The 25449-nt window shown below is 47.4% G+C and overlaps 1 protein-coding gene across 4 annotated transcripts; it reads left to right on the top strand.

Annotated features, from left to right (window-relative positions):
* The first annotated feature begins 270 nt into the window (after positions 1-270).
* On the top strand, positions 271-24821 carry nsd1b (nuclear receptor binding SET domain protein 1b). 4 transcript variants are annotated; one of them, XM_076749860.1, is made up of 24 exons: positions 271-1291; positions 2199-3040; positions 6652-6793; positions 7556-7728; positions 7970-10949; positions 11918-12030; positions 12170-12419; positions 13475-13575; positions 14160-14199; positions 14438-14676; positions 14819-14956; positions 15852-15975; positions 16448-16648; positions 16734-16913; positions 17366-17522; positions 17705-17910; positions 18060-18172; positions 18885-19031; positions 19298-19420; positions 19552-19668; positions 19789-19930; positions 20289-20395; positions 20481-20682; positions 20886-24821. In XM_076749860.1, the coding sequence occupies exons 2-24, from the start codon at positions 2216-2218 to the stop codon at positions 21590-21592; spliced, it is 7527 nt and encodes a 2508-aa protein (XP_076605975.1). In that variant the 5' UTR covers positions 271-1291; positions 2199-2215; the 3' UTR covers positions 21593-24821. The 4 variants fall into 4 exon arrangements, with proteins under 4 accessions (XP_076605975.1, XP_076605976.1, XP_076605973.1 ...); XM_076749861.1 differs by having other exon boundaries at positions 271-1951; XM_076749858.1 differs by having other exon boundaries at positions 271-1951; positions 2077-3040.
* The last annotated feature ends 628 nt before the right edge of the window (positions 24822-25449 follow it).

The following is a 25449-nucleotide window of genomic DNA, read 5'->3' as shown; positions in this document are numbered from 1 at the left end:
GATTTCACACCTGAAACAGCCCCCTGTCCGGACACACACACACACACACACACACGTGTCTTCAGAAAGACGAGCTGACGGTGTTTCACTGCAGACGATCACAAAACACACCAACAAGTCGACGCTTCACACACATTTCATGTTTTCTGTTGTCAGGCGTGCGTTTGACACACACACACGCACATACACACACGCACGCACAAACACACACTGAGGATCTGCCTCAGTCCTATTGTGGCTCAAACGCTCGTCAGTGACTTTGGAGGCTCAGCATGTCAGATGAGGTGTTGGCGTGTTTTGGGTGATTCAGGACTCATCCGGGCTCCAGGAAGCCCCCCAGCCTCCAGCAGAGGTGCGCTGAGAGGCTCAGCTCCTCCGAGGCTGCTGAACTTTCTATCGTGCATGCATTAACACTTTGTGGCCTGTTTTTTTCCTGCTCTCAGGCTGGAGGACTCCATTTTGAAGGGACCGGGTGTGCATTCAGAGCCTGCACGGCACCGAGCCTCAGCAGAGGAAACCCGTGTGTTTTCCGGGTAGCCTGCTGCACCGTCTGCCTGCCGCTCAGCTGCTGCTTCTGGACGTTTTCTCTCACTTCAGCTCTGCAGCCGCGTGTGAGCCGTCGGGCTACAGCTGCAGAAGATGCCAGTTGTTGGCACAAGTTTGGCATGTGACATGTCAGTGGTGATGGCAGCCGGGGTTAGTTTAATAATTGATGCTCGTAATTAAGCAGAGGGGCGGGGACGATCTGGAGGTGTCGGGTGGTCGTGCGGGGCGTTTTTTGGTGGCTGTCAAACCAGATTTTTCCCTCTTTTCTTTTCCCTTCTTGAGGAGGGATTCGCGGCCCCTTCAGCTGCACGCTGTGGAGCGGCCGAGGAGGGAGGCAGTGACGACCGGCAGCGCGCACGGCACAGAGGCTGACTTCCAAGGGGCAGGCAGAGTCTGCGGGCAGGAAACAGCCAGTGAACAGAGCAGAGATCCATAGACGGAGAGCTGGAAAGTTACACTCCTCACCGGGCGGAGGGGGAGTGTCGCTGGAGGAGCACAACACGCCTGGATCGCTGTTCCAGGGGCCGCTGGACCAGCTTTAGCGCATGTAGAGAGGAGGAGGAGGAGGGGGGAGGAGGAGGGAGGTTGGAGGGGGGAGTGAGTGAGTACGTTTCACAGGATCCAGGCCTAGTAGTGCCGCCGCTGGGACTCTCCTCATCCGCTCTCAAAAAACTGCAAATTGGCACATTTAAACGCCAAAATGAGCAGATCGAGGCTCACGTCCGCGGTGAGCGACACCGGAATGGTAAGATTCCCGCGGCGGATCCCGCGTCATGACGCGTTTTTTGCGTGATTTTGTTGTTTGATGCACATAGCCTGCATCTGTCGAAGGAAGCCTGTGTGTGTGAGTGTGTCTCTGTGTGTGTCTCTGTGTGTGTGTGTTTGTGTGGAGGTGAACTTGTTTTGTGCCGTCGACTCATGTTATGTAGCGTTTGTGTTTCTGTCTCGTGCAATTATGGAGCCACTGCAAGCCACGAGACACACACACACTCACACACACACGCAGCTGCACACACCTATAGCCTTCACACACACGCGCCCATGCACACGCGCGTTCCATACATGCGCGCGCACGAGCGGGTCCATTTTGGTTCCAGTTTGAGGTGAAGCGCCGGCGCGTTACCGTCGACACGACGCGCTCCGACTGGCTTCATTGTGTGTGTGTGTGTGTGTGTGTGTGTGTGTGTGTGTGTGTGAGTTTACAGGCTGCTGACCTTATCCTACTTGATGTCATTTTCATCACAGGCTATCGCGATAATTTGCGGAGGCTCCAGCGCGGCTGCGCTGTTTGCGCAGAATCTCTCCTCTAAATGTCACGTTAGGTCGCTCCGCTCGTCGTCAGAGGGTCTGTTTCCGTTTTGCTTTGACGTCACATGAAGGCAGATCGTTGTTTGACGGGTCTGAGGTCAGAGCTCCGTCTTTGTTAGAATCATGTGGTCATGATCTGTGGAGGACTTCAGATCAGCTGTTCTGACAGACTAACTGTAGAAACATGTTGACTAACGAGTCGTTTCTTCTTCTTCTGGTCAGATTCAGAGGATCATCAGATCTCCTCGCTTGTTCCTTCAGCTCTGATATGAAATGCAGTTTCTCCTGAAAATGGTCCAGACGGTGACGTCTGTGGATGCTGATCGTCTCTCTTCGTGTTTCAGGGAGGAACCATTCCAGCATGAGTGGGAGGTGCTCAGGCAGGGAGACCCATCAGTCCAGCTGCCCTTTGACCCCCGGCCCTGACCTCTCCACCCACTCCTGCTCCTCCAGACACCATGAGCACAGGATCGGCCTAACCATGTCCGCTGCCTCCTCCCTCAAGCATGCGTCCATCTATGGGTTCACACAAAGGGACCACTCCTCCTCCTCCTCCTCCTCCTCCTCCTCCTCCTACAGTCCTCTGAGGAGGCTGCAGCACCTCACCACCATGGTGAGCCAGCCGGACCTGGTCCTGCCGGGACGGGAACCAGAGCGGAGCTGGGAGTGGGCCGTCAATAAGCAAGAGAGGAAGGAGGCGCAGAGGGACTCCTGGGCTGATTGCACCAGCAGGGAGGAGAGCTTTGGTAAATCTGGACAGAAACAAGTCCTGGTCCCGACGAGAAGCCGAGACGCAGCCAATCGGAGCGATGGCATCGTCTCCGAGAAGAAGGCTGATGGGTGTTTCTCAGGCCCACCCAGCCCGGCCTTCTCTCTCGACAGCAACAGCCCCTTCGCCAACGGCTTCCTGCACTTCGAATCCTCTTTGTTTGAGGACGACAACAATGACGAAGTACGGGCGGCGGCATCACCTGTGGGAGGTGCACAGGGCAGACGTGAGAGGGCGGGGCCTGTTCTTCAGGCCGCTGCCGGAGATTCAGACTCCAAGGCAGTGCTGTCGTCTGCCAAGATCGTGACCCGGTCCCAGTCCTCGGGTCAGCGCAGGAGGTACTGGGATGGCTCCGATGACGAGTGGGAGAGCGACGCCGAGCTGTTCCTGCTGGAGGAGAGTCCCTCCACGCTTTCCGTGGCAAGTTTGACCCTTTTTACACAAAGTAAACCTCTCAGGCCTCTCAAGGTGTTTCTCCTTTCTGTTGTAGTGGTTTCAAAATAGCCTTAAAGGAAGACTGATGCTCACCTGAGTAGAGAATATCTGTTGTGTAGCAGGATTAGTAAACAATTTCACATACAGAGCCTGAACACTGAACACCTCACTGCCCCGCACCTGTGCTAACAGAGTGGACAGGTGAGAGGCAGTTTGTGCTCACTGTTGTCTTCTTTGTGAAGAACTAAAGGAGGAGGTTCAGCTCCTGCAGAGCTCCTCAGACTGTGTAGAGAGTTGAGGACTCGTGCTGCTGTTCTGCACAGGTTTCAGGTAGAAGTTAATGATAGTGGACTGGCCTCTGATTGGTCCTGCTTATCGACATGGTCAGTAGCAGTGATGCTGCTTAAAACACCTCATGTCTATTTGCCTCAATTTGCATCAGAAATCCTTCTCAGTCAAATCTGTACACACGATGCACATATTTTTAGATGAAGTGTGACCTGAGGTTATCACATTATCTCTGATGTCCATTGTCTCCAATGCATGTCCATAAATCCACTTCAAACTATCACTGCAGAACTCCTGAGAATCATCATTTTAAGTTTCCCTCAGGATCACAGTGATCCAGTGAGAGCTGTCTGTGCATCCATGAGATGCAGCTAGCAGGGGCAGCTAACAGGAGCGGCTAATAGGGCAGTTAACAGGAGCAGCTAATAGGAGCAGCTAATAGGAACAGCTAATAGGAGCTGCTAATAGGAGCAGCTAGCAAGAGCAGCTAACAGGAGCAGCTAATAGGAGATTAGGAGCTGTTAACAGGAACAGCTAACAGGAGCTGCTAATAGGAGCAGCTAACAGGAGATTCTCACCCGAGCAGCTAACAGGAACAGCTTACAGCTAAGCAGCAGACTTTTCTTGCTGTCACTTGTGTGAACAGTGACAGCACAAATATAGGCTGTGAACAAATATAGGCTAAAGGGGGCTGAAGTTGTAGCTCACCACTAACTGACTGATATCTGACCAGCAGATGGTTTGTTACTCAGAGCCAGTCGTCTTGGAAACTGAAGGTACTTTCAAAAGAATACTAGGCAGGTGATTGGATGAACCATGTGTCTGTCAAAGGCAAACTTCAACCAATCAGATCAATGAACCACATGACTCTGTAGGACTGTTGCTGGGGGAAACGTCTTTTCCTTCAGTTCTGATCTAACAGATGCTAAGGCAGCAGCTAAGCTAACCTCTTCAGGAGTTGTCATTGTTGTTTTGAGACGAACAGTCGCTTCTCTCGTTGTCGTCACACCTAAACCACGCCCACCTGTAGCTGCCAGTAGTTCCTCAGAGGACTCTGATTGGTCCAAACAACTGGCAAGATGGATTCTCAGATTCTCATGTCACGTGACCTCATGTGATCTCACATGATCTAGCGAATCCTGCTACTTTGTGAGATAAAACTGACTCCATGGCAACATTATACTTCCTGTAACGTCCTGTTTACATCCCCCCAAACCTCATGGGAGCTGTAGTTCCAAATCTCAGGTTGTTATTGTCTCCTAAAAATAAAATGACAGAGAATAGTGAGAAGAGTGACACATCCATCAATGGCACGTCTTTGTGTTGCTCTGTCAGTCTTATTTGCACATTTTACCTTCTGGATAACAGCAGCTTATTATTGATTATTGACGGGTGATAATCAATGAGTTCAGCCAGTGTGAACCAGCAGACATTGAACTGGTCATAGTGGGAAATGCACAGCTGTGACTGATAACATGAACTGCCTCTCCGCTCTGTTCAACAGTCCCAGTGCACTTTAAGCTAAATGGAACTCAGCCGTCTTTCGTTTTATTATTGTCTTACATGTCAAAGTGTCTCCTGTGAAAAAGGCCCATGGACCCTCAGGTGGGTCATTTAGAGCCTCCACACAGGTAACCAGGAGCTGATCACATTTATCTACACGGATGTTAAGCTTTAACGTCACACTGCAACACACCTGTGCTGAGGACACTCCTCTGACATTAGCCTGACCAACAAATCAGCTGTCCGCCAATCATGCCCCATATGTCAGTACGACAGGTCGAGGTTTTGAGGTAGTTGCTGGAGATTTGTTGGTGTGACCTCAGGAAGTGTTTGTGGCCCAGAAATAGTTTTAGTGTTGAACTCATGTTATATCTGTTGATTATAACATGTTGATTATGAAGGGTTATCACACGTCTGCTGGTTTGGTGGTTTGGTTCAGTTCAGGTTCAGATTCTGTCCCTGATCATCAGTCGGTGAACTTGTTCAGGCTGTCGTGTGGCTCAGGAAGTAGAGCGATTCACCCACCAATCAGAGGGTTGATCCCGTGAGCCTCCAGTCTGCATGTGTGTGAGCAGCAAAACATTTTTGTTTTCATTCAAAGTGTATGCTGTATTTTAGAATATTTTCAGGGCTTTACCCTGCGGCCACACACCCCGCTGAACTGAACTGAAGCTGTTGTATCGCGCTCTCTTCACCTACACCAGACTCCTTTGACAAAAACAGTCATTTTCCTTTCAGTACACAGGACTGGCTGGTGGTCTACCTCTGCCCCTATCGGTCAGTCAGAACTAATCTGCTAGAACACCAAAGTCACACAAAAACACAAACAAACTAACCCATGGAGGCAGCGGTCGACCAGTAACTCCAGTGTTTGAGGTGAAATTACTGTTTTTGTCAGAGGAGTCTGGTGCAGTGAAGAGAGCGATATAACAGCTTCTGTTTCCATCTGAGGAGCCGTCTGACAGCGACGTCCAGCGCTGAAAATATTATCCTTCTCATTTAACTCTTGGCAGGTTTCTCCCAACACGTTGTGAAGTGCTCCTTTAAAAGGCTCCAGCCGGAGTTACATCACAGCAGTAGTCAGAATCAGCCCTGTGGCCAGTCCTGCCACATACCCGTCATACTCAGGCCCGCTCATGTACCCCCCGTCCACTCGACCTGCTGCTGAGAGCAGCTACTCCCATTCACACAAAGGCCAGAGCCAGAAGCACTGATAGATATTTGTACCGTGGTTTGTGTTGTGGCTTGAAATCCGCTGAGGTACAAGAGAAGAAGAAGAGCTAAAATTAGACTGTTGGTCAGAAACTGAAGGTTTTAGCCATTATGGACAGAAGATAAAAGACAGTGTTTCCTTTTCACACAGTTGGTGTGAAAGTATGTGAAAGGTTTGCACAGCTGCAAATGTGATAGATATCAGATTTAGGACTTTGCACAGCAGATGATTTTAAACCAGCAGCAGTTGTTTTCTGTTCAATCAGATGAAGACTATTGATGAAAAGCAGTCAGTGCTGGAGCACAATGTTCATTTTTGAGCTGTTTGAACAGTATGTGGTGAAGAGGATTCAAAGACGAAGGTTTAAATCACATGTTTCAGCCTTCAGCCAGCTCTGAGTGCAGAACGCTGTTGGTGGATCAGTTGGTGTTTCTGCCTCCAACATGTTTTCAGACACACAGCATTTGGGGCAGAGACCCAGAGGAGCCTGAACGGGTCCAGTAAGGTCACAGAAATCCAGTGAAAGTATTACAGCTGTCTGATTTTCATGGGTTTCATTGCAGTTTTCTTCTCATTGTGTCGCTGACAGCAGAACAGCCTCAAGAAAAAGTCTTTGCCGCCTGTGAAGTTTTTAGAGGGTGAAGTTATTTGGGCAAAGTTCAACAGAAGACCGTGGTGGCCCTGCGAGGTGACCGTTGACCCGCTGCAGGGACTCTATCACAGAGTGAAAGGTGGGCCTGGAACTTTGTTGACTTAAGATTACCGACACTGATGCATTGTCTTTGAGCTGCTTTCAGCAGCGTCACATGTTCTACCTTAAACTGACATCCCAGCCTGATCATAGCACAGCTGTCTGTGTCTTACGTTTTGAATAACCATGAATAAAAAAAGACAATGATAACATTGTTTGAGATAAAGATTTAGGACGTAACATGATGCATGTTGAGAAACACATTTCAGACATGTAGAGTTATTATGTTATTATTATGAGAACCATCAGGCTGAAAAACATTAAAAACGACATCAGATTAGATAAGAATTTAGAATTAAAGTGGAAATATCACATCTTCTACTATTGTTTCATTATAATTTCAGGCTCTGCTTCATCACCGTCCATCACTAAAGTGGTCATGTCAAGCAGCTTGTGTTCACTGACATGAACAGACTGTTTCATGCTTTCATGCTGTGAAAGTGTTAAAAGTGCAGTAACAAACACTCCTCTTTCTCTGGATTGTCCTAAAATGTCTGCAGGTCGAGGTAAATACCACAAACTGATGGTGTTGTGTGTCTAAGTTTAGTTTCTAATAAATCGTGTATGTAAGAACAAATGCTCCCTGCGGTCCTTCAGCTCATGATTAATATTTCGGTTGGTTTGAGTGCAGTTAAACTCATTTGATTGCAGTCACACCATCAGAGTAGCTGATGTTCTCCTGTCCTTCCTGTGCAGGGTGATGTAGTTTTAATGTGGTGGTTGATGGTTGTTGTTGTCTTAGAGCCCAGTGACCGGCCCTGTCGGCTCTACCATGTCAGGACCTTTGGGGAGCCCGTGGAGCTAACCTGGGTGGAGGAAAAAGCAACTCACACTTTCCATGGAGGCTTTGAATTTGAACAGCTCCCCCTACTGCGCCGGAGGGGGAAGCAAAGGGAGCAGAACTACAAATACACTGTAATTACTATGTTATGAATGATGAGTTGCTACTTGCATGCCTTAATACAGATTTGACCTAAATCATCATTGTTGCTGGGCGACCATCGTGTTAGACAGTAAAAGAAATTTTCCAAAATGAAAACAAAATGTAGTTTTTTCTCTTTAAAACAGACTCAAAGATAACTCAGTCACAGTAGTGATCCGTGTCTTCTGTAATCTCATTAAAGACTGAGCAGCATTTTCCTTCATCTCTTTGCAGATTGCAAAGCGTTTTCAGAACTCTTGGAAATCCAGTGTGGCACAAGCTGAATCTGTTCTCCCAGAGAGACCCAAGATGGCGTCCTCCATTCCCTCGTCCATAGACGACGTCTTTCATGACAGTTCCACACCGGAGAGAGTGAACAAGGTCCAGCCAACCTTTCCTCCCTCGTCGTCACCCACACTTCCTGAAACATCACCCATGACCAATGGATCCATTTCAACTCCAATGATTTCATCCCCAGTAACAACTCCAGCAAAGACAAGCACTTTAAGGAAATCTTCTGGCAAGAAGAAACCAAGTAAATCGTCGAAGGACATCAACAGTAAACACTCTAAAAAGACGGTTCGTAACAGTCCTGACCAATCAGATAGAGACAATGGAGAGTGCCCATATTCTGACCTTGACTCAGTCCCTAAGATTTTGTGTCCTAAAGCACTTGAACGCCAGCCGAAGCTAACGCCAACTCAGCCACCTGTTACAGTCGTCAAAGAGGCAAAGAAGCAGCCAGAGACTCAGAGTGGTCTTTGGTTCAGTAAATCATGCAAAGACAGGCGACCTAAAACAACCAGTCCAATGCCAGACCGCTCTCTCTTTAGTAAGGTGCCCTGTAAGAAGAAGAACTCGTCTGTTGTCAATAAAAAGACTCCTGGGGCATCCTCATCCAGTGGCGGCTCCACTGACCAGTCAGGGATGTCAGACAAGCAGAAGATTCTACCTGCTGAAACAGCTTTGCCACCTGAACAGTCAGGACATCTGAGGTGTAAAAATAGCCTGGTTGCTAATAGGCCTCTTGGTACAACTGGCAGTCCTGCTGACCAGTCAGGACCAGCAGACAAGCAGAAGTCTGTTGAGACTGATGTGCCCTCTGAGCAGTGTGGATATTCAAAGAGTAGAAAGTCAGCCAACAACCCATGTGATACTGTGAGTGGCTCAGTGTCGGACCAATCAGATAGCTCGGATGTGAATAAGGTCTCAGTCAGTTTCAAGGACCAGTCCAGGTTTTCAGAGAGTCTCAGCCGAACTGAACATTCAGACATTGTGGCTAATGAAAAGGTCTACGTCACTGACAGGATTTCTGATCAAGCGGCAGCAGAAGAAGAAAGTAACAAGACTCCAGCATCTAGTTTAAATGTTGACACTACTGAGCCATCAGAAAGGCTGGAAAAGCAAACAAGTCTGGTCTCTAAGTGTAGGCTACCCTTTGTCAAGCTAATACGCAAGGACATTAAGGGTAAGAAGGTCCTGAACTCCAGTGTGACTATCAGTCCCACTGACCATGCTGGATGTCCAAAGACTGAGAAAACACCAAATACTGATGGGACTAAAATGTCCTCTATACAGTCAGACTGTGTGGACAGCAGTGTCTCTAAAGAGACAAAGGCAGTCAGTTCAGAACCCTTAAAGGTCTCAGTTAAGAAGCTAAAAGCAAGTGGTGGGACTGGTGTTCTTCGTCTGTCATCAGAGTCATCACAAGGGAAAACTGTGCCTGATGAGTGTGGAAGCCCAGAAGCAGAAAGGATACCTGTTTTAAATGTAAACCCAACCAATGTGACCTTCTCTAACCAATCAGAGCAGTCAGAGGGTAAAGACACTCCAGCCTCCGATGTGACAGACATGTCCTCTGACCAATCTGGCAGCTTGGAGCAAAAAGCAACATCTGCCAGTGGTACAGCTTTCAGTAGAACCTCAGTGTGTGGGAACGCTCATGTACCTGAAGGTCTGTCCACTGAGAAGTCCAAGAAAGTCCACAAATCAAAGCAGGTTCCAGATAAAGTGAATAAGGTCATACTACATGAGCAGCCAGCCCACCTGCCAGCCAGCAGTCGATTGATGACCAGAGCCCTGAAGGCCATGGAGGAGGCGGAACAGAAGAAGCGTGAAAAAAGGAAGGAAGCTGGGCAGAAAGAACGCTTCGGTCCGTACAGGAAGGCCGAGGACCTCCAGAACCACTCAGCACACGACTCCACGTGGGGTCCTGAGACCAAACGTTGCACTAAAATCAACTCTGTCAAATCTCAAGGTCGTGATCAGGACACGTTTTCCAGCCGTAGCACCCCCCCTTTGATGTTTCCTCAGTCAGCTGACTTTGAAGCTGATGTCAAGAGCGAGGACGAGGATCTCTCAATATCCTCAACCCCACCAATGGACTTCATACCTCTTACTTCAAGGGTAAAAGCAAAGAAAGAGGATCAGTCTTCTGACATATGCTCCTCATCATCACCTTCCTCACCGTTTGCTTTTATGAATGCTTTCAAAAACGTGGAGGAGGTGTCCTTCCAGTCCCTGACAAGTGAGGCTGATGGTAAACCCATCTCTTTCAAAGCAGACGCAAACTACAAGTTCAGCACTTTTCTCATGATGCTGAAGGACTTGCATGACACTAGAGAGAGGGAGGGGACCCCCTTAGAGCTGGAAATTGGGCCACCGAGTGCACATGTCAAGGAGGAACCTTTAGTGATGCCTGGAGAGACAAGACCTGCAGGCCAAGATCAACTAATCCCACATGTTAATAACAGTTCAAGTTCAAGTCCAATCAAAATCAAAATCACCCACAATGAAAACAGCACAAGTCAGACGTCAAAGAGGCCCTATAACAGAAGGAGCAGCTCCACCGGAATGAAAAAGAAAGCCAACCGCAAAGTGCCTTGTCGTCCTGCCAGGTCTGGACCTGGTTTCCCAGGACTGGAGTCCTTGCCAGTAGTGGACTCTTCGTCAGGAATGGAATCCAGAGTTCAGCCCCTGTTGGATGTACAGACCAGCAGCTGGGAGAGGCAGGCAGGAGTTGATGAAGCAGTGGTTGGAGAGGTGGAGGAGAGGTGGAGCAGAGTTAATGAGAATCTACAGAACATGGTGCCTTTGGAGCAGAGGGGGGGTGACACTACGCCATGTTTGGAACAGCAGAAAGGCCTTGTTGATGTCACTGAGACCAACACAAACTTCATGCACAATGCTGGAGGCGGCGACAAGGTTCCAACAGGTGAGTCAAGTTTAGAGTTTGTCCAGAATAATGAAGCAGAGTCTGACCCAAAGCTCCACAATTCAAGTTGGAGATTTAACTTTTAGTTTTGAGTGCTTGAAATCACATCAAATCAGGTGTGTTTCCATAAAGTGGTTTGGAGCAAAGGCTACACAAAGCATAGCTTTGTCAGAAGGTGGCAGTATAAGAAGTAGAAGAAGAAAAATGTTTAAGCAAACGTAAAAACTTGTCTGCGAACTTCGAATGTAGTATTCAAAATGCTCTTAAAAACAGCTTGATGGAGGCCTTTGTTGTGCTTGTGCTCTTAATGTGCTTTGTACAAGATGAACAAATGATCAATGTTCTTTCCATCTGCTGAGCTTTCTACTGTTACCCAGTGACACGCTGTGATTTCCACTGAACACCTCATTCTTAACAAACATAAGCATGTTTCACCACACTGGAGTTTTGGTCTGCAAAGAAGAACAAAGACCAGTTTTCTTAAACCCTGGAGTCTTTCTCCAGTTTGTGAAGTTTTCAGCAAGAGGGAATCATTAATCCAAGCTAAAGACAGGAAGCCGTGACAGTGCTATGAGTTCCTGTGGTTGAATGACAGGAACTCATAGTACGGTGGTTGTACAAGCAGGCCGTCAAGCTGGAATGTCTGACATAAGGAAAGGAGTCACAGCAGCGACTGGTTTAAACAGCAGTCATGAAAATCAACTACTTCTCAAACAGTTTAACCTCCATCTAAATTAGTGCGCAGTGGTTGCTACATGCTAACAATTTAGCTAACCCTCTCTGATGAAACTAATCATGAATTAAAGAGGCGACTGTGACGGATGAATGACAGCTTGAACGCTGCTCCGAATGCATCTGAGACGCATTAAAGTCGCCTGACAAACTGTGGTGAAGCATCAGAAATGTTTTTCTTTAAACAGCAGGAGTTAAAACAGCTGCTGCCTCTTCTTCCTCTTCATCTTCCACAGCACATAAACGAATAAGAAAACCAAGCAAGAGGCTGATTGAATGGACCGAAGAGTATGATCAGATTTTCTCCTCCAGGAAGAAAAGCAAAAAGCCTCTCCAGTTGATTGGAAAGGTAAAACTCACACAAAGTAAGATCTGTTAGAGCTTTTTAATTCTCTTTGTCATATATGCATCATAGTGCGGCTTTAAGCGCTCAGTTTCACTCTTTGCAGCTGCACACAAACCTGACGTCACATCATGTGTTTTCTCAGGCCTCTCAGTCCGTCACCACCGGGCCTGAAGCCTCGGGATCAGACAGGGACTCACGTGACCAACCGTCCTTGAACTTACTTCCTGAAATACAGACACCACCTCCTGAGGAAGTTCCTGGAACAACGCCACCTGAACTACAAATCCCCAGCACTGAAAACACCTCTCCCCAAGATGCACCTGTCCTGTCCATTGACACGCTGACCCCTCCCCCTGAGGTCGAGCTGTCGGAAGGCCTCGTCAAAGACGCCGGTGAGGCTCCGTTTGACTTTCTTTGCATCTTAACTGCGTTCAGAGTTTCACAGACTCTGCAACAGCAGCGATCCCATTGGCTGCTGCAGTCTTGTAGTTGGCGTTCATCCCAAAGGTGTTGAGCTCAGAGCAGACCAGTCAAAATCTTCCACACAAACTGGGAAATCGCGTAGTTCTGGTTCTGACTTCGTCCTCAGGGACACTGTAGAACAGGGACTTCCACCAACCGCTGCCTCAGAGATGGAGGCACATCAGTAGAAATACTGAGTAACGGAGCAACAGGTTTCCCTTGAAACCATGAAGAACATCCCCAGAAGAACAGGGCGTCCAGACACTTATGCTGTAGTTTATGTTGATAGGTTGATTGGTTGATTTGTGCATCCTGCACCACATGGTGACAAGAGACCAGACAAAACATTGATTGACAGAAATGTCCTGTTGGATTCAGAGATCTCTTTTCGTTTGATAAGAAGTGAACAGCAGCACATTTATTCCCAGCTGCTGTGCTTAGTGTTTGTAGGCGGCTCTTAAGCGGGCGCAGTAGGACGTCTGCACGCTGTAAATCTGAGTTTTGCTCTGTTCCAGATCTCCTTCTGTTGTCTTTTATGGACCTTTAGTAGTTTTTGTTTGATTGATTTATTTCACACTGAAAATCAGATGAAACCTCCGTCGACCAGCAAGCTGTTTTAAATCCACGCAGAAAAAAAGAACTGAAATGAAAATTTTTGTGTTATCAGTGAGAAAGTCATGACGTTAGTTGCCCGTCTCCACAGCTGCAGCAGCTTCTGGACTGACGGCAGCGCAGGTACTGGCTTCTGATTGGTTCACACAAGACAAAAAAAAACTGGTCTAAAATTAAGACAACATCAGGCTGAATGAAAGTGATGAACTCTCCATTCATCTCCAGCAGCTGCTGCTGTTTGATATCTGCTGTGAATGTCTGAATTAGAGTCCGCCGTCCTGTCTGTGCTGTCCACTCGTCTGTGCTGTCCGCTCGTCTCACGTGAAGCTTCTAGAACATGGACGAGCCTTCTGACGTCACCTTTGATTGACAGGAAACGCTCCTGTGCTGGGGAGGAAGAGGAAGAGGAAACCCACTCAGAAGATCCTGGAGTACTGTCTGGAGGCCGAGGCCTCAACGGGCCCCAAGAAGAAGGTACAGCATGTACACGAATTCACCTGATGTACACCTGTGCCATCATGTGTCAGGATGATGTGTGTGTTTATATGCCCAAGAAGCAGTTTATGTTGTCTGTTGTTTATGTTTGATGGTCTAAAGCTAAGGACGTTTTTTTATTGCAGTTGAAAAGCAGTTTAACGTCGGCCGTTGAGCTGCTGAAGTCTCGTCAGTGTGACGTATTTTAAGTACGCTGCGATATTTGTTAGATGTACTTCAGAGTGTGAACAGCCTGCAGGTCATCAGTCGAGTTACTGAGAGGAAATAACTTTGAAGGATGTAGCTGAAGTTTCTTTGAAGCTCACATCAAACCTGAAGTTTGTTTGTTCCGACACGAGAAGAGGAAACGAAAACTGAAGCAGAACGTCTTCAGGTCTGAGACGATTTAATTAATCTGCTGACAGAGACCAGAGACCAGCATGGTGGACCCACACAGACCCTCAGAGAACAGGAATTGATGTTATGTGATACCACTGTATCATCATCATCATCATCATCGTCATCATCAGGATGTTTGTATGAGTCAGTTTGAATCAGTTTGATCATTTTTCCTCTTTTTACAGGTCAAAACACTGAAGAACTCAAGTCCTGCTGCTCAGTCAGGTGAGTCAATCATCTCTCAGTGTGTGTGTGATGCCACAGTGCAGGTGATCTTCATCATACAGGTACATACACTGTCAGGTCTTTAGACACTGAAGAAAGAATCTGCTTCTCGTGAGAAGAATCGGATTTAAAATGAGCCAGAATATAATGATTTCAGATTTTCTTCGTGTTCAGACTTAACTCACCTGTGCTGTTTCACCTGTAGTATCTGATTCTGACACCTCAGTCTCACACACAGATTCTGCACCGCCATCTTTAAAGTCGAGGAGTAAGCCGCTCACAGCGTCCAGCTCCACACCGACGCCCGCAGAGACGTCCATCCGTCCGCCGTCCGTGCAGGCGGATCCTCCTCCCAGCTCACCTGCGCCCTCCAGTCCAGCGCCGGCGCCAGATGAACCCTCCCAGGTGACCACGCCATCAGCAGATGAAGACGCTCCTCAAGCCCAAGAGGTCAGGAAGGGCACAGCGGAGTCAGAGGTCAGCCACCTGAAATGATCTGATACATTAAACCTCCATTAAGCGTCCAAACCTGTTTTACTCTTTGTAAATCAACCTTCTTCTGACTCTGAGTCTCAGGCTGACTGATGCTTCTCTGTGATTGTGTCCTTTGTCTCTGCAGGGCGACCTGTCCAGCCTGGATCACAGCTTCTCCTCCATGAAGGACGACCTGTCGCTGTGTGACGACCCGCTTTTACCCTCGAGGAAGATCATCGGGGACAGAGGAGGCCCCGCCTCCATGAAGGAGAACATATGTCAGGTGAGCGTCAGGCCGAGGGTCCGTCTCTCTGGAGGCTGAACCTGGAGACGCCGTGGCTTCGTTCAGTCCTCATGGGGACATCTGAGCCTGTATGTTGTGTGTCGGAGCAGCTGCAGCGTGTTGACTCAGCGTGCGATGAAGACACTCAGACTCTGATGCTGCCGTCTGTCGATGTCACAGCGAACAGAGAAAAACTTGACAGAAACAAAACATATTTGCTCAGTTTCTGGTTATAATTCCATTTTTACACATTAAGATATTTTTCACATCCTGAAGTTCAAAATTTAAACGTCTTCCTGTCACTTTATCTTTTTAAATGACAGAACTTTTTCATATATGTTGTTAATGAAGATAAAACATAATGAGCTGATATTAAGGGAGGCAGCAGTCATATAATGACTGATGCTGACATGTGGCAGGATGTTGAGGTAATTATGGTCATTATTGTTTGTGAGATTGATGTCAGATTAAATCAGTTATCTCCACCCTCCTGTCGACCCTCTTCCTCCACCGGGACCCTAAAAACAGTCAGTCAATGTTTCTGTTTCAGCATTGACTCGACCCTTTTCTCATTTTAACGTTTGTGATGAAATGAAATATTTGACACTGTAGAGAGTTCAACCTGTCTCCTCCTGTCTCCTCGTGTCTGCTGTGTGGTCGTTTCTCACTGACCTAAAAAAACATTTCCTCGATATCTGAACATCCAAACAATGCTAACGCTCTTATTTGACTTCCTGTTGTCTCAGTACGAGCTGATTATCATCAGTCAAAGTGGGTCCCAGCACAGTTTTCAACATTTGAAGACTTAAAGAAACCCTTCAGACCACACAGGAATGGAAACCACAGTGAATCACTTTCATTCTGTCTTTGAAAGCTGCTTGTGTTCTTTGTTCAGGTGTGTGAGAAGACAGGTGAGCTGCTGCTCTGTGAGGGTCAGTGCTGTGGAGCCTTCCACCTGGCCTGCATCTCTCTGGCTGAAGCTCCAAAAGGAAAGTTTATCTGTCCGGAGTGTAAATCAGGTGTGTCTGCAACGTAAAACTCATCCACCTGAATTCAGCTGTAAACAAGCAGTTCATGAACTTTACCTGATGAAGGTCTGAACACTGAAACATCATGACTGAACTGAGTTCAAGTGAATGATTTCTTTTGGTTCTTTACCTTTTTAAAAATTCAGTAACTGAAAATTTTAAAACTTAAAACAGATTCCTTCAATTTTTCTTTGTGAGTTTCATGTAAAATGAAGTTTTTTGATGTAGATCTTACATTCATCTAATGAACAAAGAATAAATGTGTATGTCTGATACATTTATAAATTAATAAATACTGTCAGGTGTTTTTGAAGTCACAAGAGTCATTTGAGCAGCTTTAGCTCATTTGTTATTTGTTGTATTTATGGCGATGGAGCCGCTGGTCGATCACACTGGGGATGTTTGAAATATTGTATTTCTGTTGTACTGATCTCTGGATTTAAATGTAAATGTTGTCTCTCAGGTGTCCACACCTGCTTCGTCTGTAAGAAGCGCGGTGAGGACGTGCGCCGCTGTATGATTCCTGTATGTGGGAAGTTTTATCACGGCGAGTGTATCGCCAACTTCGCCCCGACCGCACCTGTGAACCGAGGCTTCCGCTGCTCCATCCACGTCTGCCTCACCTGCTTCATCGCTAATCCCAACAGCTCGTCCATCTCTAAAGGTAACCAGAGGACACGCCTGCAGCTTCCTGTAATGACTCTGAACTCCTTCCACGCTCTGATTGGTGGTCTTGTGCTTGTCCATAGGTCGCCTGGTTCGCTGTGTGCGCTGCCCCGTAGCCTATCACGCCACAGACCTCTGCATGGCAGCAGGCTGCGTTGTCCTCTCCAACAACAGCATGATCTGTCCCAACCATTTCACTCCCCGACGCGGCGTCAAGAACCACGAACACGTCAATGTCAGCTGGTGCTTCGTCTGCACTGAAGGTACCGGCTCAGGAACATGTGGCCGGTCCTTTGAAGCTGGCAGTCCAGAACGACCTGATAAATATGATAGCGGTCTCATGTCTGTACGGTCAACATAAAGCTAGCACTAGCGGCCAGCTGACTTAGCTTAGCAGTTGCAGGAACCAGTTGCCTGACAGCCAGTGGAGACTTTAGGAATTTAGTAGTCCTGACGTAACTACAGACCAACCAGACACTGTGGTGCTCAGTGAGCTTCAGACATGCAGGTTGGTGGACTTTGTTACCACTGGACAGAGCTGGGCTAGCTGTTTTCCCTGTTTCCAGTCTTTGCTAAGCTAAGCTAACTGGCTGCTGGCTGTACGTTCATGTTTAGCTTACAGATTCCAGAATACATCAGTCTTCTCCTCTAACTCTCTTAAACCGCAGCAGCTCGCCAACATGTTACAAATGCTGTTCCTCCTCACGCGCTGCAGGGGGCAGTCTGCTGTGCTGTGAGTCCTGTCCTGCTGCGTTCCACCGGGAGTGTCTCAACATGGAAATGCCAAAAGGCAGCTGGTACTGCAACGACTGCAAGGCTGGGAAGAAACCTCGCTACAAGGACATCCTGTGGGTGAAGGTCGGACGCTACAGGTCAGTGGTGAGCTGGAGACAGGAAAACGTCTCCCATTGAAGTGAACAGACTCAGGGCCTCCTAAAGGGGTGGGGCAAACCTTTAACGCCGACACAGATCAGGCAGAGACAGATGGATGATCAATCCCGTGCAATAATCAGACACTTTTCCTTCTGTTGTTTTCCTCTGCTGCTTTATAAAGGTGGTGGCCAGCAGAAGTCAGTCATCCCAAAACCATCCCAGAAAACATCCAGCGGATGAGGCACGATGTCGGGGAGTTTCCCGTTCACTTCTTTGGCTCCAACGACTACCTGTGGACCTACCAGGCCAGAGTCTTCCCTTACATGGACGTGGACGCCAACAGCAAAGAAAAGATGGGCAAAGGTGTTGATGCCACCTACAAAAAAGGTATCCGACGGGTTCAGCAAAGTGTCCTCAGATCCTCAAAGTGAACATCATCATTTGGAGTTTCTGTGTTGGTCGTGCCTTCAGTTCTTACCTGTTGTGATAACTTGACTTTGCAGAGTTTTGTACTGATTGTTGATCTTCCTTTTCAGCTTTAGAAGAAGCAGCTGTGCGATTTCGTGAGCTTCAGGCTGAGAAGGAGCTTCGGCAGCTTCAAGAGGACAGGAAGAACGACAGGAAGCCTCCTCCATACAAACATATAAAGGTCAGGGAGACTTGATTCATCCTCCAGGGTTCTTCAGAAGTGAGGCAGTGGTATCTGTTTGAGCTACAGATTTTCTCTTTAATTATCGCGTCACATTTAGCATTAGTTAATTAATTTTACCTAAAAATCCCAGTCGCTGCATTTAAACTGGTAACCATCCACTGTCATGGTTATTCATTAAAACAAATGAACTCTTCCCTGTAGATTCTTGGTCCCTTTTCTCGATTGACGTTTAGCTAATGTTTGACATTAAAAGCCTACCAATTAAGGGAAGTTTGGAAGACTTTCAATGTGAAAAATTTAAAGGAAGTTCTGACACTCAGTCATGTTAACTTACACTACACTACTAACTAACATATGCAGTTTACAGTGATAATGGTGGCAGATTTTCTAGATTTACCAGTCTGAACAGATTTATTTCTAACATAACTTGTAACCACACAAAATAATCCTGTTAGCCAGTATTATGCCCCTTGCCTTTGGAAATAACACTAGGTTAATACTGTAGGTACTATGCTAGTTAGCCTATGGTAATAGGATTATACTTATACTAAGCGTACCAAGACAACAGGTAACCGTGGATTTCAGGATAATTGTTGTAAGAGTGTATTTGTGACACATAATCGGATTCAGTAGCAAAACTTAAATTTGATCACACATATAAACATTGTAGGAGAGTTCACATTTTCTTCTACCTTTCTGACTCATTCAGGTGAATCGACCAATAGGAAAGGTTCAGATTTTCACAGCCGACCTATCGGAGATCCCCCGTTGTAACTGTAAAGCGACGGACGAGAACCCGTGTGGGATGGACTCCGAGTGCATCAACCGCATGCTGCTGTACGAATGTCACCCGCAGGTACAGAGTCCTCCATCATACTCACAAAAGCTTCTACAGACACTTTATAGAAAGCCAAGAGAAACATCTTCTAAAATCACAGCAATATCGAATATCAGAGGCATAGAGTGGACTTTTTGTGGAGATATTCAGAGGAGATACCCCAAAACTTTTTAACTGGAATAAATACTCTCAAGACTAAAGGGGTGCCGGGTGGAACGTTTCCTATCTTGATATCTGACTGGTGTCTTTCCTCCATTGTAAAATTTGCCTCTCTGAACTTGCAGGTTTGCCCGGCAGGTGAGCGCTGCCTCAACCAGGCATTTACGAAGCGTCAGTACAGCCAGGTGGAGATCTTCAGGACGCTGTCTCGAGGCTGGGGGCTTCGTTGTGTCCATGACATCAAGAAGGTACCTGCACTACTGCCGTTCATAGTACTGGTCTACTGTAGCACTGCTGCTGGTACCAGTGCTTCTCCTGGACTTCACGAACCAGCAGAATCACCATCTGTTCAGCTAAACAGCCAGTGTTTTTCTCTCAGGGTCAGTTTGTGAGCGAGTATGTCGGGGAGGTGATTGACGAGGAGGAGTGCCGGGCCAGGATCAAACACGCCCAGGAGAACGACATCTGTAACTTCTACATGCTGACTCTGGACAAGGTACAGCTCTGAGACTGAGGATGGCATCAAATATGTTGCGCGCACATATGAATTATTTTTTTTATTATCTTGTGTCGTTGATGATGGATGAAGACTTTCGTTCCTTGTTTCTTCCGTCAGGACCGAATCATCGATGCTGGGCCGAAGGGGAACGAGGCTCGCTTCATGAACCACTGCTGTCAGCCAAACTGTGAGACGCAGAAGTGGACGGTGAGCGGAGACACCCGGGTGGGACTGTTCGCCCTCATGGACGTCGCTGCAGGTACACTGCTTCTAAATAACCGCTTTGTTCATGTTATTGTGCTGATTTGAAGTTTTTATATTTCTTTGCATGAAATCTACCTGATTAAGTGAGAAGCGGGTGAAACACCTGAAGCCTCAGTTTAAATCCACAAAGACACATTTCATTATTTTATTCTCTGAGAAGCTTAGAAATCATTAAAGCATCATGAATAGTGTGTGTAGATCAAAGGTGTGTCTTTTTCACATGCTGACAAGTCACTGAAGGAGTTATTGATCACTGTCGGCTTCCCGTCACAGTTTGTCTCACAGTGAAAACAGGCAGCAGTCAAATAAGTGTGTGTGTGTGTGTGTGTGTGTGTGTGTGTGTGTGTATGTAGGCACAGAGCTTACCTTCAACTACAACCTGGAGTGTCTGGGGAACGGGAAGACGGTTTGTAAATGCGGAGCTCCAAACTGCAGCGGCTTCCTGGGCGTCAGGCCAAAGGTGAGGCAGCGGCTGAAAGGTCAAAACATGTCTTCTCAAAAGCTCAATGAACGTTCCCTGAAAACCCCCCACCTCTCCCAACCAGAACAACCCTCCATCTGAAGACAAGGGCCGCAAGCTGAAGAGGAGGGGCCACGGCAAGAGGAAGAACAAGGTGGTGGTGACCAAAGAACGAGAGGACGAGTGTTTCAGCTGCGGAGATGGAGGACAGATGGTTTCCTGTAAAAGACCCGGATGTCCCAAAGTCTACCACGCCGACTGCCTCAACCTCACCAAGAGGCCTGCAGGTCCGTGCCTTTGCATCTACGCACACACTCTGAATTGACACACGCACTCTGACTTCCTTTGGTACAGCTGTGAAACAGTGGTTAAAGTCAAAACAGATGAATAAACTTCACTCAGCTTCATATCTAAATGACCTTTTTCACGTCTCATGATCTGCAGAGCTGCTTTTCTCTCCTTGACCTTCTCACCTGTGTGTTCGTTGCAGGTCGTTGGGAATGTCCGTGGCATCAGTGTGACATATGCGGTAAGGACGCGGCATCTTTCTGCGAGATGTGTCCCAGTTCTTACTGCAGCCAGCACCGCGACGGCCTGCTCTTCATCTCCAAGCTGGACGGGAAACTATGTTGCAGCGAGCACGACCCCTGTGGACCCGAACCGCTGGAACCGGGGGAGATCCGGGAGTATGCGCCCGAACCCAGAGCCTTGACTTCAGGTCTTGGCATGGCCATCATCCCCTCTGCTGCTTCCAACGCCACAGCCAGCGTGAACCCGACCACCGGGAAGGTCCAGGAGGTCGGCCCCGCTGCTCCCGAGTCACTTCCTGCTTTTTCCATTCCGGTGCCCATCACTATTCCTGTGGCCCCACCTGCCACCTCGCCTCCCCCCAGCAGCTCTGATGCTCCCAGCAGCCCCCACATGTTTGACCTCCCGCACTACTCGCCCATCTCCTCGTATGAGGAGGAGAGGGATGAAGAGGAGGAGGAGGAGGAGGAGCTGGCGGAAGTGGAGGAGGAGTCGGTGGAAGAGGTTGAGAAATCAGATCCTCATGAAGAGGATGGAGAGGCAGTGATGGAGGAGGAGGAGGAGGAGGAGGAGGAGGAGGGGGTGGAATACCTGGAGGAGGAGGAGGAGGATGAGGAGGAAGGGGAAGAGGAGGAGGAGGAAGAAGAAGAGGAAGAAGAAGAGGAGTGACACACAGTGGACTCTTACTACAGTGACCCGGAGGCTCACAGTCACTACAGAGGGGAGGATGAAGATTAACCAATCACATCACAGGAGTAGCCCAATCTATCCCTGCTTGTGTCCAGTCAGCAGCTGGATGTACGGAGGAAGCTTTAGGACAAAACTAAACCAACACATGAAGAAGTGAAGCTCGTGAATGAATAAAAAGATAAATAGTGTTTGGACTCGTGCAGAGATGGATGTCGTTCTTTGGTTCTGTCCTATCAGGCGCTCCGTTTGGCTCGCTGGCTGTCAAACGGTAGCTCACCTCACCTCCAGGTGAAACGAACATAAACTCCACGGACTCGTCTTCTCTCATTTTGACTGCTTTCACCTGCTGGTGAGTTTTGGTGTTTCTCTCAGTCGTGTTGAAGGTGTGTCGGCAGCTGACAGGTGTGGGATCACCTGTGCAGGTGTTTCACGCTGCAGCTTCCTGAACTCTTTGGTCTTCAGGCTTTGACACTTGAATCGAATGATGGCCACATTCTCATCACTACAGTTCAGAGTGTTTTACACAAGGACCAGAAAAAACTTGAATTCACCTGCGAGGAGACCAGTTTGAGTCCCGTCGAGGGCTCACACTCAGGTCTGCTGCACTTCAGTCATCACACAGGACCAGCTCCACCGGACTGAAGTGTGTGTGGAAATCAGTTCACTGCTGCTCTCCAGTTCGTTTTGACGCCTCCGATCATCCGATGGTGCTTCAGCAGCTTCAAGATCAGACCATGTACGAAAATGTGAAAGTGCCAGATGTTCACACAGAACTGTCGCCTCAGCTTCGTGGTTGGTGGTCTTCAGATCTCAGTCTAATGGAGTTAAAGTAGAAGAAGAAGAAACTTTGACCATTTCACACCAAAACAGTATCTCAGACTGAGAATAATCTCATGAGAGCAGGAGAGTTTTTGTCCCATCACGGGACTCTAAATCTGTCCGATTTGTTGTTTAGCACCTCCTGAAGGAGACCGGTGGGACTACAGGGTTCACGGACTGGAGCTCAGACCTTCAGTCATCTAACACTGTCCAGCATGAGGAGTCTGTCTCCCCCGGCGGCCTCTGGCGGTCTGTCTGCAGAAAGCACTGAGTCTCTGCTCATTATTTATATCCTGTTCCGTTCTGTGACGCACAAACGACGTCGAGGGAGGACAAGCTCCTCATCTCGGCTCCCCGTCGAGGGGAAACTAAAGTCTTCGGTTGGATGTGAGACGCTCGAAAGGCCGGACTCCCACCATGACGCTTGCACTTGCAGTCTGTGTTCTTGCCACATGTGTTTCGCTCTGTCTTCAAGCTTAATATTGTCTGTGTGTTATCTGCCAATGCCTTAGAGTGTATTTCCTTGGAGATCTTTTTAAGGAATGGTTTGGCGCCTGCGAGAGCCAAGTGTCCCTACTAATGCCTTTTTACAGTTGTCCAACAAGCAATGTTTCATTCCAGTGTAATTATGACCTGTTAGAGCTCAACCATTGACCTGTTCAAACAACTGCTATATAAATATATAAGAAAAAGATGTTATGAAATGAGCTGTGGACTGGCCTTCTTCTTTCAGTTATTGGTTCAACATTAAGCGACACAATAAAAACTAAAGGACTGTGTGTGCAATTCCTCTGATAACAGGACCTTTAAATTATTTTAGAAATTATAAAATCAGTGCTTTAAAACGTATTAAAAACAACAGCAGCTCCCACAAGCTCCTGTCAGAATGCTAAATGTTAATTAGTTTCATCGGATACGCTTGCAAAATACACTTTTTAAAGTTGGTCGACATGCTGTTCACATTTTACTGTCCAGTACATTAGTTAATACGTTTATCTGAGAAACATGTTTTTCAGAAAGACTGCTAACATGCTAATGCTAATTAGCCTCTCTGGATAAGTGAATGCTAACAAAACAATCTTTGTTTGGTCTGGGCGGGGAGACCAGCCAGTTTGTTTGGGTTTGAATTGCTCAGCGTTGATATCTTTTGTTCATTGAATCATCTGGTTGGAAAGCAGCGCTGGTGTGAGGTCACATCTCGCTGTGTCCAGTGTTTTTATTGGTTTACTGGTCACAGCAGCACCTCTGGGTGGAGCCTCCAGTGGAGTATTCTAATATTTCATGTTGGAGATGGGACATTATTTCCTCCACCCGGCGCCTGGAGAAGGTGGAGTAGCTTCCAGACATCTGGAAAAACACTGACGTCTGACTGAAATCAGAACTGAAGATGCAGAATACAGAGCAATGGAGAGCAGACCATCAGTCAATTTCTGTTTGAGCCACCTGGAGGAACAGGTGAGGACTGAGCTGAAGGACAGCCAGGCAACCCTCACCCAAAGATCTTCTGAAGGGAGAGTCCAGTTAGAAGTCTGGAAGAATTTGCTGGCTGTTGTCCTCGATGAGCTCCAAGAACGGAGAGGGGACAAGTGCACCCAGGAGAAAGAGCTGCTGCAGAGGGAGATCTGCAGCCTGAAAGCCCAGCTGAGAAAGACCAGAGCGAGAACTCAAAATGATTTTAATCAGCAGACTTCTGAGGCCAAGGAACTCCCAATCAAACTGAAGCACACGAGGGAAGAGAACAAGAGCCTTGAAGACCAGATCAAGGCAATGAAGCTGGAGCTCCGGGCTGAAAAGCAGTTATGTGCAGTAGCTGAAAGCAATGCTGAGACCACCGCTCAGTGTCTGAAGGCGCAGCTTTTAGACAAAGAGGTCGCAGAGCTTGAGGCTCTCTCAATCTATCTCAAAAGTAGAAAGACTGGAGAAAGACCTTTTATTTGAGAGGAAGAATGCTCATAAGCTCCAGATGAAACTGAGCGTCACGGAAAAAGCTCTGCGAAAACAGACTGCAAAGGCAAAGGAGCACATGGAAAGATGCCAGGTTTCCCATGAAACCCAGCTGGAGGAACACAGAGCAGAGACCAAGAAGATCAGAGCTGCTCTGGAAAACGCAAAGACTGTGGTGGAGGCAGAGCACCTCCGCCTGCAGCAGAGTTACACCTCCCGTCTGGCTCAAGTGAACAAGCAGAAACGTGAGAATAATGAGCTCGTGGCTGCTCTGCAGACTCAGCAGCAGCGGCAGGAGGAGAAGTCTGTATTAAAGAAAGAAGGAATCGCTCCATCAGACCATTGAGGGCCTCAAACAGACTCTGCAGGAGAAGGAGGTGACACAGAGCGCCATGAGGGTCCAGCTGGAGGACCTGGAGAGCCAGCTCTCCAAAAAGAAGAAGAAGAAGAAGAAGAAGTGGTACATATTCTAGTACTGTAATTTAATAGGCTTATGCCTTGTAGGCATCCGTAGTCAGGGGTGTGTGCAATGCAGAAGTTGAGCAGGTGACTGTTGGATGAGCAGTGGCAAAAAGTGAACAGGTTCACAAAGAAACTCAGCTGTCAAGCCTCCTAAATATAACTACCAGCCGGCTCCAGAAGTCCACGTTCAGGAGAATCAAATGCACAGTAACAAAACTCCTGATGAGGATTAATCAGAATTAAATCAATCAATCAAATTAAATTCAATTATCTAAATCTGAATAACAAATCAAATCAAATCAAAATAAATAATAATAATTCTAATGTTCAAAGCTTTGTTTGACACACACTGCAGTTTTATTTTTAGCACTTTCCTTTAAACAGATTTTACGTTGGTCTGAATGTTTTTTGTCTGGAGTTCATGTTGTGTAGTGATCTGAGCTTTTTCCCACAAAAACAAAACAAATGAAAACCGTCTGAGTTTCTCTGAAGAGCAGCAGCAGCAGCAGCAGAGACGTTCTAGGACCATCGGTGGTTTCAGGTTTACCAACATCTCAATCTTCAAAACATGATTTAAGCTTCTGGATTTATTATTTTACATTCAAAGTTTC

The sequence above is a fragment of the Chaetodon auriga genome, chromosome 15 (assembly GCF_051107435.1).
Source record: "Chaetodon auriga isolate fChaAug3 chromosome 15, fChaAug3.hap1, whole genome shotgun sequence".
Classification (NCBI taxonomy): Eukaryota; Metazoa; Chordata; class Actinopteri; order Chaetodontiformes; family Chaetodontidae; genus Chaetodon; species Chaetodon auriga.
Note: the sequence above shows the minus strand (reverse complement) of the source record. Positions and strands in the feature narration are given on the sequence as shown.